The following is a 15,047-nucleotide window of genomic DNA, read 5'->3' on the forward strand; positions in this document are numbered from 1 at the left end:
AAGGCAACAAGGACAGAACTACGGTAGCCTTCACTTTTGAGAGTAACAGTATGGGTACTGGAGTGAAGGTGGCATAGTGGCGGTCTGAGTCTGATGGGGCAGATTCTCCGTAACTTGTGCAAAACGAAAACCTTTCTCTGAGGGCATCGTGGCTATTTATCGACAGAGGCTCATGCCCCAGCCCGAGTCAAGCTATTAATTGTAATCTATGCCTTGCTCATATGCAATCACACCATAGTGTCGTCTGTTGCACTTTGTCAGCTGTGAAGCTGGATTGAGGCCAGCTGGTCCAAGTCACGATAGGTTGCGAAGCTGTGATTTGGAAGGAGGTTAATAAGATGCATACGCCCCTTGAACTCTTATCTGCGTCCCGGCTCCATCCAATGGTTTTATACACAGCACTAAAACACTGACCGGCTGCCTATCGCATCCAGAACTTCATGAGGGGTTAGGCAGTGTAACTCTTTCTTATTGTAGATGGATGTGTGCACCTAGGATGAAGCTTGCTCCGGTTTTTCAGGACCCAATAAGGCCTACTAACCTTCTTTTGCCTCCGTTATACCAAGTTAGACATGCTGACAATCAAGGCAATTGACATGGGCATCGGTTTGGGCGGCTGAAGATCCTGATCGCCCGCAAGAACTGAGACGTCACTGCTAGGCTGGAGCTGTTGCTGATCCGTACGATCAGCCAAGAACTATGATGTGCAGTTGCCAGGAACAAAAAACTCTATATATGTCTGTCATCGCAAGGCTGCACAAACACTGACTGCTCTTAACTGGCCGTACATGCAGTTTCTGGTGACGCGTTGTCTATGCACGTGGCTCAACGGTTTGAAGCTGCGCCCTTACAACCATCTTGTGTAAGGGATCACTCGACGGCGCAATAGATTGGGCACCCTCAAGCTTCTCGCTGGTCCCTTGGTGCAACTGGGGTCACGAGGACAACAATTTTCTTATATCGACACTGGTTGCTACTCGAGGAGAATTCCGGTCAGGTCTATGTATCCTTACAATAATTTATTGACCAACTGTACAACTGTATAGTTAGTGGCGACCATTGATCTATAAGAGCCCTACAAGGGATTGTCCCGAACATCACCCACCATGACCCGGCTCTGGACAGTATGAAGGAGGCGACCGCTGGTCGCTTTCGACTTCAGGCATTGCGGCTCTTACTAATTGAACGTCTCTCGACAGATTCGAACTGAAGGCGTGGCATACTTCTATATACAGTTCGTCGATTAACATGCTCCCTTCGCCATCCTCGTAAAGATGAACTGGAATATACTCCAGCCTGAGGTCCTCATTGAAGCTTCATCCGTGACTATTCACTGGTGGCTTCGGAAACGACTTTCACTACGTTGGCGTGCCAATAATACAGATATCACTGAAGAGTTCTCATTACCAAGGAAGGTTGAGATAGCTGGTTTAAGTGGTTTCATTTATGATGGTATTGATCAAAGACTTGGTGCTACTCTTTTGCCTTCTCGGGTTTCCTCCAAGTAGTTTCCTAGCTCGCTTCACTTCTGGTGCCTAATATGCTGTTACTATCTCCCTGGCGAATAGAGACCACTTGTCTACTATGACCTCAAGTCCTTTGTCTGAGTTTTGCCGGAACCATGCGTCTTTGATGGATATAATGTATTGAGTCCAGCCAACCATGGTCAAGCTAAAGTTAGGAGTACAGTTTTCTGGTCCCAAGTGCTTCAGGAGTTCGTGCGGGCAACAATGGCATTTGTATCGATATTTACTGCCCTAATTATATTGGGATAGAAATTCCTTCAAGGGGGCCTTTAAAGCTAGATCTCAGTTCTAGTCAAGACATGAGAGACAAACCACACTATGCTCAGACTGGGGTTTCAGTCTGCGTTTCTTGAAACGTGAGAGTTGCCAATATACCTTCGCTCCCCTCAATCCTATCACCATAGCGTGGAAAGAGTGGAAAGATCCGGAAAGATCTGTAACTTGCCTATCTGGTATATTTGTGTTGTGGTACCTTAAAATACTGAGAGACAGTGGATGTGATGACTCAGCAAGCTGCTTTAGTACCTGAAAGGGTCCTTGTGAATAATGTGAAAGAGAAGATACTTACCTGAGAAACTTACTTGGACCTTTGGGGTGGCTTATTGCAAACATCCCAAATATAATTCCATGTCATACAGGTTAGTGTCACATAAAACCCGTGCGCTGCACCACCTCATTTCAGTTCATCACCAGACGTGTGATAATATAGCATCGACTTTGAGAATTTGGCATTTGGGTGTCAGGCAATTTGAACTTCAATTTCTCGTTCCCTTCTTGATACCGGAAGTCGCTGCTGAGCCTCCTCGAGTAAATTAATTGCCTAAATAAACTTCAGGTATTTTTAAAGGGGCAATCATTGTGGTCCTGTGGTTAAGGAAAGTGCGACGACTGGCTTGGGTCTCTATGGTCGCTTCTCATGTTGGACGGGAAGTCACAACCCAAGCATGCAGGCAGCAATCCTCAGCCATAAATTTTCGGATAATTGAGAAGTTCCAGGACATTGTCATCACAAAATTTACCTGAAGAGTTCCCTTGCATATTCATGTACTTCAAAGAGTTTTCCTCCTTTCGCATGTCTGCTGCCTGGAGGCTTTTCAATCTGATTAGTCTCGAGGGACACTTGTCGCTGCCTTACTCTCTCCTGAATCAATTGCGCGAGTTTCGGGGTGAAAGACCAACAATAACATTGACTCGACCTATATGACCAACATTGTGCCCAAGAGTTGACTGATTCTCTCTGTCCGGTTATCCCGGTACGAAATGTCACTACCATCATGATGCCCCAACCAAGGTCTGCCAACACGAGCTGGCGTAATCCTCCAGCCTTGGAAGACCAGTCACACTCCCAAGGTAGCATGTGTCTTTCTTCCCAAGAAAATTTCCTCCGAGTTCTGGAGGATTTGCAGGACGTCGATTTTCAGTCTACCAAAAACAACCGCTTGTCTCCTATAATGGAAGCATTACACCCTCGAGATCCGTTGCAGCACCCCACAGACATAGCAGACCCCGGAGACTTACATTCCCAGCTGGTGTTTGAAGATCCACCACTGCTACAGCATAGGAGCCCCACAGAGCACGCAATTGCATCCGCGTCCCAAGAACCTCCTGTCCAAAGCCACGGAGTATTCACTCGTCCTGACTATGAGAATCCAACCGACATGATGGCTCAAAACTTTCGATTTAAAGCCAAAAGCCAGAACCCACCCCCAAAGTCCATGCACATGGGTATAAGAGCAGATGGGGATCCAGCTTCCCACGGTCCAGTTTCTTACACACAAACCGATGCCATAACCGGGGAGATGCAGCCCAATCAGTCTCCTAGAATGTCACTTCCACTACCAAAGAGACTTGGCCCGATACAGTCTGGTGAAATCAACTTGCAGCCTCATTCATCCACCAAAGAGAAGCAGCCAGGCCCCGTTGTCGCTCAGACAAAACCACACAAGGATGCTCCCAAAATGCAGCCCACTGCAGTCTCCCACAAGCAGAGCCCAGACTCGAGACCAAATCGTTCTTCAACGGCGCCTGAAGCTTTGAGATGTAATCAAAAGCAAGTTATTCAAGAAAGAGAACAGCTGGAGACGACTGACCTGGATGAACCCCGTCCCATAGGGGTCAACGCTCAGAGCATTGAAGAGGCGCCCATTTCCGATGATTCTGACGGGGCCACCCAGCAGGTCACGCAGTATCAGCAAGATGCTCAAGATCAGGCGCAATTTCCTGAAGAGAAAGCGATACCTGATCAAGTCTCTACCGCAGGTTATCAGTCCGAGGATGATGTTGCGGGTTTGCCATTTCCGAATCACGGCGATGGTGAAGCCATGTGTACGGCTGAGCAGCACCACCCGCCTCCTCCAATCACCAACTCGCAGAACCAAATGCATCCGCATCTATCGACTCAGAACCACTCAAGTATCCAGCCGAGACAAGTTCAAAACACTCCGCCAAATATTGGCGTGGCTCGTTCAGTTTATAAGTCGAAGACATCATCACACGGCAGACCAACTTCTGCTGCTGCGCATTCCTCAGCCAATGTTACCCCCAGCCATGCGAGCACTGTTGATGAACCCGTAACAGCCTCACGTGGGACCAGACGACAGGAAGCTCGACCCACGGTCGATTCTGCCTTCTTGGCCCCCAGTCCCAGCGCGGCTCCATCTCGTCGAGCGCAAAGGAAGGCCCAGCATTTGCGCCGACCCCTGAGAAACGAGGTCGAGAGTGTAAGGGAAGAATCAGTTCTGCGGCCAAGGTCTCGCGAGTCAAACATTTCGAAGCAACGAGGCATCTCCCCCAGAGAGCATAGGAGGTTGTCTCCCGGGGCTAAACAGTCGGCCGAGAATTTCAAAATGCTGGGGAACTCTTGGAATCATTATTTTACTTTCGAACAAGGGCGTCAAGCTAAGGTCAGCAACAGAATTGATAGAATGGAGAAAGTCATTGCCGAACAAGCAGAGTCAATTCGGGAACTTGAGAACGACCTCGACGCTCGAGACAGTTATGCTGACCATTTGGAGGGCGAGAAGAACCAGCTCATAGCAGACATTGAAGAAATGGAGACAAGGATGCAAGAATCTTCATCCAAAATCAAGAAGTTGGATGAAAAATGCCGATCATACAGAGATCGTCTGAATGAGGCTACAACAGAGCAGCAGGCCCTCTATTTGAAGATGAAGAATTCCTATCAAACTGCTCTTGCTGCGATTCGAGAAGAAGATCAAAGCAGGAAGAAGTCCACGGAACATGCCTTGAAAGTGTCGGAATCAGTCAGAGCTGAGATTCACAGCAAGGTTACTTCTGTCGTAAATGAAGCCCGGCAGCGAGCTGAAAAAAGTAAGTCAAGTGCCTATCCGCTATTTCCTGTCTTATGTTGACGAGGCCTACAGTGGACAGCACCATCACAACTCTGAGTGTCCAGCTAGAGGAGCGTAACCGTGAATTGTCTCAGGAGAAGCAGACCATCAAAACTCTGCGAAAGGAGCTCGACGAGTCTCGACAGATGAACACCCACAACTTGCAGACATTGACCAGCCAGAATGAGCAGATTCTGAAGACGATGCAGCAACATCGAAGTCATGCCGCCGATGCTGAAATCTCTGCCTGTAAACAAAACGAGAATCTGGACTTGATTGTAAAGACCCTTAACGAAGTGAAAGCCACCGCATCTGATCAAACAGCTGTCATTGCCCAGATGCGCACTCTCAAAGACGAAGGAGTGAACAGCGTCCTTGAAGAGATCCAGAAACTGGCGTCAAGCCACTCGGCCCATGATGAAGACAAAAAGTTGTTGTCAGCAAATTTGCTCTCGATTCATGGTATGTGTGAAGGAATTCAACAGCAAGTGAACGAAGGTCAGCAGGCTGCTGCTCAGTGGCATAATCGCTACGAAGAGGCATTTCACCAGTTTGAGTCTTCAGAAGAAGCTAGAAAAGAAGCGGAGGAAAAGCTTGAGGAGGCCAATGAATGGTGTGCGGAGTATCACACAGAGAACGAACAGTTTCGTATGCAAGTCGAGGTCCTTGAAACCCAGGTTGCCATACTTCAGGGCCAAATTGGCCTTAGCGAAGCCAACAAAGCAGAAGTTTCTCGTCTGCAGCAACTGGTTACAGAAAAGACCGCGGAGTTTGCCCAGTCCGATGAGAAAGTCCAATCATTGTCGGAACAACTGTTTGCCCAGAACGGACAGTTGAATGAGAGGAAGGCTCAAATTTCTCACCTTCAGCAGTTGTTCACAGAGAAGAATGCAGAGTTTATTCAATCTGACCAGAGGGCCAAAGCGTTGGAGGAGAAATTGCTTGCTCAGACCAATCAGCTGAAGGAGCAAGACTCCCAGGCACGCACAGATCGTGAGAGACTCAAGCATGCACTTGACGACGCAGCCCAACAGCAGCGGCAGGCAATCGAGCAAGCCGTTCTAAATGAGAGAACACGGGTGCAGGAGGTGCAGCGAGACACAGAACAACGTCTTGCTGCATCCGAAAAATCGCGGTCTCAAATGGAGCAAGAACTCGAGAAGGCCAATGAGACTATCGAGCAACTGTCGATGGGTCGTGATTCCGTCATCGAGGAGTTAAGAAGCCTTAGAGATGGCATCACGCACCAGATACAGAAGGTGAACGAACTGACCAGTGAAGTTGAAGATGCAGGAGAGAGCCAGAACCGCTTACGAACTCAATTGGGCGAGTTGGCTCAGGATCGAGTCCAGATCTCTTACCTGGAAACTATGTTCCAGAGGATGCAACGAGAAAACCACAGCGTTCTCGAGGCCATCACCACGGAGAAAAAACGCCTCGCTGCGGATATAACTGATGATCAGGGCTTGACAATAGGGTTAAGAACACCGACGAGCACGATGAAGGGTCACACTGGAACTGATATCTCCTCCAGTCCTCTCAGTGAACCGCCATCTTCTCCTTTGCTGTCGCAACAGGAGTCCCAGGTGCGAACCAGACGTGTCTCCATGAAATCGCCCATGGAAGAAGAGGGTGTTCTCGCCCCCTCAATATTACAAGAGCGCGAATCCAGGAGACTTGCTCAACCGCCTCGACCAATCATCAAGCCAACCACCCGTTCGACTGACTCGGAGAACCAAAATTCGACGAAAGATGCGTCACGTACTACTTCGAAAGCACAAAATACTCCCGACTCTGTGCCATCTCAAAGCAACACGTCCAAATCTTCCGCATTGACTCACAGCAGTTACAATCGGCCTGTTCTCGGAGGCTTGGCTAGCAATGGCGGAAACAGCGAAGTCGAAGGTCAGCGTGCGGTTCAAAGAGATCCTCGGGCTCGTCGAGCATCTACGAGAGAAGAAAACCAGGACAGCCAAGAAAAGCCCCCCAAGCGACAGAGGACATCAGAAATCAGTCATCAAAGTGGTGCGGCCGCAGATACGACTGCATCAAGCAAGATGCCCCGTTCCTCTTCTCGATATTTCTCTCACAATGCCAATGATAACGATTCAGAGATTGCTGAAGAGGACATGTCGACTGTGAAAATGACGTCGTCTCGCCTCCCAACGGTGGGCCAGCGTGGAGGACCTCTTGAAAGACCGGCATCTAACCTTGCTCGCACGTACGGATCTCAGTCATCCCAGAGTGCGACCAGTCAGGTTTCCACGGCATCTACCAGGACTATGCAGTCCACCGGCAGTCAGGCTTCAGAGGTTTCAGCATCTGCCGTGAAGTCTAGCCAGAGCCAAAACCGAGCCAAGATGGCCGAGACTGCAACTCAGAATACATTCAAATTAAGCCGAAACCAAGGTACCTCGGTCAGTAGCAACCAGAGTCAACACAACAAAGCAAAGAGCCTCCAGAACACTCTGAAGTCAAGTCAGTCCCAAGGGCGAACGCTGCCTGTCAAGCACCGACGTGAGATTGCTGCCAAATAGATGGCCCAAGGTTTGACAGAACCGTTACTAGCCGGGAGTATTCAAATGCATGGGAAGAAACATGGGCAAAGGATCAATATGAGAAACGAATTGTTTGACATCTTGTCATATTTGAAAAACCAGCGGCTAATAGTTGCTTGAGAGATAGACTTTGGTAGAAGATATGACGGGATTTATGTACGTGCTGTCGCTCCAAAATTGGTGTGAAGCAGGTAGGGCGACGAATGATGGAATCATGGCAAGTATACAGAGATTACTGAAGATAGGAAATGTATACTCGTAGCAATCAAAACTTGCTCTCATAAGTGCGCCGCTCTATGCCATGAATACCGTTCATTGCCCCCATTCCATACACTGATATACACTTATATACCATTCCAGTGGTCTCAAATCGGCCATCTGGGCCTATCCAGTCCAAGCTGCAATGCCTTGATTGGCCTCCGAACGAGCAATGCCGTACGCTCCCTCCAAGTCTCTCGTACAGAGACGTCTTGAAGGTTTGCTTTGGTCCGTTGTCTCTGAGCCCTCCTGCCAACACCATTCGTATGCCGGGTTCACTTGCCCTTTCGTTTCTGCTCAAGGAATAGGACCTTTTTCCGTACTGCAATAAAGCCAAGTCGGATCAGCTACCATCCACTGCGAAAGAACACCACAGGTCGCGAGAGGGTGGAAAAGGAAGTCGCATACCGATTGGATCGTATTTCAACATGCTCATAGGCTGGGCCGTCCGGGGTCGCTTAAACGTGTAGAAGAAGCCCGTCATGGCCATGGAGATGAGGCGCGCATTGATGATGCGGGATCTCGCTTGAGGGGTCCAATGAGTTAGCACATGGACGAAGTAGAACGGTATAAAGGATGTGCCGGCACGTACGTTTCTTCGCCATGTTGGGCCGCCACTTCTTGGTTTGACGCTGCGGCTTCGAGATGCGACGTTCGGCTTCGTGATGGGAAATTTCTGGTGGAGCTCAAACCCGAAGCTCCAAGTCAAACGATCCGGTTGTCCCAAGCTCCGAATTGTCGGCATCGGGTAGCGAGGAGGAGCGGTGGCTGGTGCAACGTCAAGCCACGGGAGATTCGAATCGACTTTAATTGATGAAACATGAAACGGAGACCCTTTTCAAGGCTCTTCAAGGATCCACCTGCTGCACATCATCCCTGCCTGAGCGGACGTCGCACCACTCAAACGACTCCTGGATGCACCTGGCCATTTTGGCTGTAATGTATTTAAAGACACGCATCATGAAGCAAAACGACTCGACAGCAGGCTGTTGAGAACATCGAGCTTGCCATTTTTGACTGTGGTTTTCGCTGGCCAGCCTGATCCTGATGAATTCGTTCACTTAATTATATTTTATTATCCCCCCGCGACCACGGGTTTGACAGCATCATGCCTCCACGCAAGCAGGCGTCTAAGAAGAGCCTCAAAACGGAGCCGCAAATCGATCAGAACTCATCCTTTACGCCACAAAACTTCGAGGATGAACTCAAGAAGCTCGCCAAACAAGCCAAAGGCGAGACTTGGCTGAAGCGGGCTCTGGAGCAGGTCCGCGTCTATGGCAAGGCCGCCTCCATACTCGCCATCATCGGCGTATATGCCAACGTATCGCTGCTATCGCTGTCGCCCGTCTACGGTGGCATACCGGCTGCAGTATGGCATTCGAAGGTTATTATGGCGGCTTGCTTTCTAGGCTGGTCAGCCAATCTGGCCTTCAGACGGCTCCTACCAACCAAGACCACGCTGCTTCTCCCTTTGATTGCCGCTTATATCCCCATGGTGCAGTTCTACTTGTTCAAGTTCAGCGGCTCTTTCACGGCTAACTGGGGGCCCTTGATAACCGAGCTACTCACACTGTTCCCACTCATGGTTCTCTCCGTGTCGTGTGTGGCTGACATCCTGGAGGAAGGCGATCTGTCTGGCCTGCCTAAGTGGGTTGCGGACTGCGCACCTGGGCTTGGCTCATATTCGTTCTACAAGTTCATCGAGCTGCTGTCGGCCGACCAGCTGCAGGCCCAGATTGGAAGATCTTTCTTACAGACCCGGGTCGGCTTGGAGTTGGTACTGGCTGGGACATATACCATCATGGCCCCGTCGAAGCTGCTCCTTTTTGTCATCCCTGGGCTTTTGCATGCTGCATTTTTCAATACCCACGTCATGACTCCCATGGCGACGCAAGCGCTCAACTCGACACTACTCTCTCAGGGGTGGTCCTTGGTTGATCGTTGGGAATCAGTCACTGGTTATATCTCCATTCTGGACAGCCATAAGGATGGCTTTAGAGTTATGAGATGTGATCACAGTCTGTTGGGCGGCGAGTGGACAAAATTGCCCAAGTACATTGTCGGAGAGCCTATTTACAGTGTGTTTACCATGCTTGAGGCCGTGCGCCTTGTGGAGGTTGCTGAAAAGGTGCCTGATAATGAAGCCAAGGCGTTGAACATGTACGACCCCTGTTTATCCCACCTGAAGACAAGAAGTGCTGACACCGAAGCAGTGGATTGGGAATCGGGACTACACCATCGGCTCTCATCGCGCACGGGATTGATACTACCATTGTAGAGATCGATCCCGTCGTTTACGATTTTGCTGTGAAGTATTTCGGTTTGCCCTCAAACCACACGGCAGTCATCGAAGACGCAGTCGGTTACACTGCTCGCATTGCAGAGGAGGAATCACAGAAGTTTGACTACATCATCCACGACGTGTTCACGGGAGGCGCTGAGCCGATTCCCCTCTTTACGCTCGAATTTCTGCAATCCCTGAACACCCTGCTGAAGCCAGATGGAGTCATTGCACTGGTAAGACGTGTCTGTTTGTTATACAAACTATTCGAGACTAACGTTTTCAGAACTACGCCGGCGACTTCACGCTACCTCCGCTTAGCACCGTCGTCCGCACGGTTAAGGAAGTTTTCCCTTCGTGCCGCATCTTCCGGGAGAACCCAGCGCCGTCCGAGGAGCAACTTAAGAAAGAGGGCCGCGACTTTGACAACATGGTGATCTTCTGTCGGAAGACCACAGACGGTATCGCATTCAGGCGAACCGTGGAGCAGGATTTCTTGCGCAGCAGATCAAGGCAGCACTTCCTGGCGCCCAAGTACGAGGTTGACAACAAAGTTTTTCTCACCGGAGACGATGTAGGGATTGTGCGCAAGAACGATACCTCGAAGCTGGGTAACTGGCATGATCAGACGGGATTGGGACATTGGGCGGTTATGCGGACTGTGCTGCCGAAGGAGGTGTGGGAGAATTGGTGAGTTTCAAGGGTCACAATATGTGTTGTATCGAAGATGCCGTGCTTTGGATATTGTGGAATGATACAATGTACTATCTTCAGCCTCACACCGTGATAGAGCCACAAAGAGCTGAAGCTTTGTTTCACCTCTGGCTGAGCCATTTGGTAGCCCATTTAGCCTGTAGTTTCTCCAGCTGATGGACCCTACCAGAATTTTATCATTCATGCCTAATCTCCTTTTCGGCCTTGAAGATATTATTTATGAACTGAGATGCGTGGCCTCCCAAATTGGCTGGGGGGCCTCTGTCAGTCCAAAAGCCACCCAGAAAATGATGTATACTCACAGTAATAGCTAAATGAGATTTCCGTGGTCTATTGTCAGGGATTGAATTCAAGTTGCTAATCTTGGCCGAGTGTACATCATGCTTCTCAATCATAGACACAAGCCAGAACCCCCACTTTACGTGAATGTTGTCCACGGGCACGTTGTAACTGACTGGGAAACCATGCAGAACAAAGTCTTCGTACCGTATATTCGTACACAAGATAATAACCTGCAAGTCTTGTATATATCAGCTCATTCTACACGGGAACCTGAAACTTTTATTTACAACAGGGTGAGCGTTGGAACTGCTTAAGATCCTATTTGAATTTGCATTCCTTGGGGTCCACCAGTTGCAAAGCTTGTAAACTGGAACTCTACTTGTATTGTTGCCCTCAGCTGGCATCAGACTTCGGGGCTCCCCTTATCCGTTCCAATCCTTAGATTGTAAGACTGTGACTTGGTGGAAAGTGCGACAATTGGGAGATCCAATTACTTAAATCCCGTTGGATTACATTGCAGAAGCGGCGAGTTGTACCGGTTGCGAATCATGCCACAGCTTCATTCAATTTGCCGATACAGCTTCGGAACTGCGAGTGAAAGAGGTGCAATTCAGGGGGTAGCATGATGTTGGTGCACCTTCGTACTTGTGTTAAGATCATGTGATTTTGTTCAGGTTGGACTTTTCTCATCATCAAGTTGCCGACTGTGAAAATGAGTCGTTGTCCAATCAGGTCATTCAAGCGCTACTTTGAAGCAAGAGTTACTCCGAAGTGAATATACTCAGGCCCAACGAGGCTACCAAATGCTTGAATATAACTCAAGCATGGTCACATCTGAATGGATACCATTCTCAGATGTGCCCTATCTCCTATTCAAGGTTACCAAGGTATATGGTGATCTCAAAAGCCACGTGGAGTTGAACCGGTTGACGCAGACAAATCCTCGATGCCGATTTCCCTTCGACTATTTCAACCTAGGCCTGGTTCACGCCCACAACCATCAAAATGCCCTTTATTTTCGTCTAGAAATGGACGTGGTTGAGTACGTTGCATACAAGGGCTTTGGGGAAACAACCAAGCTGTGAAACTGTTCAATGGCAATTTGAGCAGCCAGAACTTGATCAATAGACCTGCCAGGAAATCCGTGCTTATTGAAGTCTTGATAATTAATTCTCTGGTTTTTATTCCACTCTGAGCTGATAAAAAGTACCATTCCGACTGAGTGTAGTCCACCGGGCAGGTCTGGCTCGAGTCCACAGATGGATTCTGAAGACACAGAGAAAACCAGAGGATATGGTCCAGTACAGCGACAAGGTTTGACCGAAAGAAATCAATATAATGAAGAGAGAGAAAGAGAATGAAGAAGTGACAAGCCAAATGAGAAACTGCACGGTTGGCGTCTGGAAGCACCGATACGAGACGTCTTGGGAGCGCAGGTTAGGGCTTGCAAGACGATGGCACCCCTGGCAACACCGAAATTCAACAAGCAAATGTTGTCAAGAACACCAACAATGAGGTTGAACACAAGAATCCTAAAACAGCGAAAGGCCATATTATAGTTCAGTCATCACATACGGCCTCTGGAAGAGGTAACTTGGATGAGTTGAGATATCACATCGGTGCCTACTGGACTGGCGCAGGAGTACAAGTAACAGCAGCTTCGAAGCGAGGTACAGGGAGATGGTGCCTAGATAGAAAATTATACTAGGATATTTCATGGCGACTCGCGCAAAATCCAACACCCTCAGCGATATTTGCTCAGTCGGATAACTGGCGATAGGGTGGGCTCAGGAGACGACGTGGCTTCCAGCGTCTACACAACACCATTATTACTTTTATCCAGAAGGGAAGTTGGTTGCTGTCGAAGATTTAGCATTTCATTTTAACAATAGAGTACGTTATTTCCGGAATTCATGTAATTGCTGTGACTGCCTACATTATGAGCGAGAGTGGTTTCGTCCTTCTTGCAACCCGGCATTGCCATGCATCAAAAGACTGCAGCCTGTTTAAAGTCCCAAATTAGTGCAAGATGCGAACCAGTATGCAGGGAGTATTAGTTTTACACATAAAGTGTTTGTTCTGAAAAATTGGACCCTTTCCATAACCGGGCTATCGTTGTTACTATCGTTTATACCTTTATTTGTGTGGTGTTTGTGACATCCACATTGAGTAACCTGCTCCGCCTGGCGAGTCTATCCGTGATATACAATACGGAGGCAAGGGATCGGTGGACAAAGGAGATACGCTACCGTATTAAGTCGAACACACATTCGGACTGTCCGATGGAGGGCCAACACACAACGTCGGGACAACAGTTGGCCATTGCTGAAGGAAACTTATAAAAGTATGCGTGCTGCACTAAAAACTTCATACATAGATAGTAAGCTTTTATATCTCTCAATAGCTCGTAATCGGCTGTCTGTTGCAGGTCATGGTCGACGCGTGAAGAGAGCCGGATGCAGCTCATATCTTGAAAATACTCGACATATGTCAACTAGTCTTTTCCAAATCCCAAGCCTTAACTTCCGCCACAAGCCCTCATATAACTCTTCGATGTGCTTTGTATAGGCTTATCCGAGACATAGGAGACCTCCACAACCAACTATGGTGTCTTACAGGAAATCGTCATTGCAGCACCGCGTTCAATTTGTGTTGGCAATGATCATCGTTTTGGGTGAGTCAGGAAATACCATCATGCCAAGTTACGTGACATACGATAACTAACACGTCTGGCCAAAGTTCTTGTCACAGGCGCCTGCAGCCTCGGCATATCAATAGAGCTGGGAAAGGTGCCACCTGCAAATGACACGCAGGTAGACAATAGCATCAGTTAATTGGTCAGCACCTGGAGAGCAGACTGGATCTGTCTGAGGTGGCTGGGTCAAGGTTGAGAACTCTGCTTAATGAGGGGATGATTATCTATAATGTGGCCTTGAAATTCTGAGCCCGATGCTGCATTTTGCGTTTGGCCGAGAAACTTTGAAAAGAGCGGCGGCAGCAGCAGCAGCATTATTGTCCTGCCCTTTTTCGGTGAGCAGTTGGTATGTGTAAATATCGACATTGGAATGACAGTATTGACATCTTTAATCAGGCAACGAACATCGGGGAATCCTCGAGAGCAGAGTGTCAACAAGAAATCAACGAAGTCGAAACAACAGATTTGATCTGTCCACCAAAATATCGAAAAACTCAAAACATGCTCTGTGTTTGGTCAAAGTCAATCGTCTTGCTTGCTCTTGGCCCCCTTCGTCGGTTTGCTAGCAGCCTCCATAGCAGTCATCTTGGAGTCCTCGCTGTAATCCTTGACGTAGTCGCTCAAGTAACTTGGTACTTTCTCGACTCGCACTGGAATAACGCCCGTCCAGACTCTGCTCAAGAGCTCCTTGTTTGAAGTGTCTACCTTGTCGTCATTCGGCATCCCGCTGCGAATCTTGGCACTCCCTGCACTGATATTGACTCGCAATACGCTGGTGCTCTGCATCTCTCCGTTGTTGGGCGGTACGCGGGTGTTCCTCCAGCGATCAGGCACCACACCGTTCGTGATCAGTTCCATGGCGTACAGCTTCTCCTCCACACCAGTCACGACAGTTGCGTGGCCGAACAGAACGGCGGAACGGTAGTTGTACGAGCGCGAGTTGGGGGTGAGTGCCAGAACAAGACCATCAACATGGCTTGCAGCTACAGTGACGGGCAGACCTTCTATTTCCGATCACGATGACGACGATGAGTTGGGATCTCGTGAAAGATTCATTATGCGTGAAGATACGTAGCCGTGCAGATAAAGGTCCAGAACAGCGCCAGTGTCGGCGCTTGGGCGAGAGAAGGAACCCATCTGACCAATCATGGGTAGCATCATTGGAAATGGAGAGTCAGGCACCGCAAAGGAGACATGGACAAGTTGCGCCGAGTTGATAATGTGATGGATTGTCTCCAATGCGTATGAAGCTGGCCCCTTGTCAGTAGGTGTAGTGGCAGTGCAGATTTGGATGACTTACCCCGGATTCCATAGCGATTGACTGTGCTGAATGGCTGCTTGGGATATTCAAGCTCGTACGAAGGCATAGTGACGGTGTGGATG

At 48.9% G+C, this 15,047-nt stretch overlaps 4 protein-coding genes across 4 annotated transcripts; 2 read left to right on the plus strand and 2 right to left on the minus strand.

The window, feature by feature from the left end:
- Positions 1-2,800: 2,800 nt before the first annotated feature.
- BCR38DRAFT_476133 (uncharacterized protein) lies at positions 2,801-7,413 on the plus strand (the record flags this gene model as incomplete). Its single annotated transcript, XM_040863028.1, has 2 exons — positions 2,801-4,856; positions 4,910-7,413. 2 exons carry the CDS (start codon positions 2,801-2,803, stop codon positions 7,411-7,413), a joined length of 4,560 nt encoding a protein of 1,519 aa, XP_040713439.1.
- Positions 7,414-7,992: 579 nt separating this feature from the next.
- BCR38DRAFT_439971 (uncharacterized protein) lies at positions 7,993-8,307 on the minus strand (the record flags this gene model as incomplete). Its single annotated transcript, XM_040860673.1, has 2 exons — positions 8,285-8,307; positions 7,993-8,217 (listed from the first exon to the last, which is right to left on the minus strand). Coding segments are annotated over exons 1-2 (191 nt in total), but the record flags the coding sequence as incomplete, so codon positions are not given.
- Positions 8,308-8,543: 236 nt separating this feature from the next.
- Positions 8,544-10,968, plus strand: BCR38DRAFT_467361 (spermine/spermidine synthase). The gene is made up of 3 exons (XM_040862745.1): positions 8,544-9,852; positions 9,906-10,209; positions 10,260-10,968. The coding sequence occupies exons 1-3, from the start codon at positions 8,801-8,803 to the stop codon at positions 10,665-10,667; spliced, it is 1,764 nt and encodes a 587-aa protein (XP_040713441.1). The 5' UTR covers positions 8,544-8,800; the 3' UTR covers positions 10,668-10,968.
- A 3,218-nt stretch (positions 10,969-14,186) lies between these two features.
- On the minus strand, positions 14,187-15,031 carry BCR38DRAFT_459267 (uncharacterized protein; the record flags this gene model as incomplete). Its single annotated transcript, XM_040862262.1, has 3 exons — positions 14,187-14,640; positions 14,689-14,914; positions 14,965-15,031. The coding sequence occupies 3 exons, from the start codon at positions 15,029-15,031 to the stop codon at positions 14,187-14,189; spliced, it is 747 nt and encodes a 248-aa protein (XP_040713442.1).
- Between the last annotated feature and the right edge of the window lie 16 nt (positions 15,032-15,047).

The sequence above is a fragment of the Pseudomassariella vexata genome (assembly GCF_002105095.1).
Source record: "Pseudomassariella vexata strain CBS 129021 chromosome Unknown BCR38scaffold_10, whole genome shotgun sequence".
In the NCBI taxonomy this organism is placed as follows: domain Eukaryota; kingdom Fungi; phylum Ascomycota; class Sordariomycetes; order Amphisphaeriales; family Pseudomassariaceae; genus Pseudomassariella; species Pseudomassariella vexata.

Bases quoted from the DNA above. Each gene is read 5' to 3' on its own strand.
- BCR38DRAFT_467361 (XM_040862745.1), top strand. From the start codon at position 8,801: ATGCCTCCACGCAAGCAGGCGTCTAAGAAGAGCCTCAAAACGGAGCCG. The intron at 9,853-9,905 runs GTACGACCCCTG...ACACCGAAGCAG, and splicing joins GAAGCCAAGGCGTTGAACAT to TGGATTGGGAATCGGGACTA. The intron at 10,210-10,259 runs GTAAGACGTGTC...TAACGTTTTCAG, and splicing joins CAGATGGAGTCATTGCACTG to AACTACGCCGGCGACTTCAC.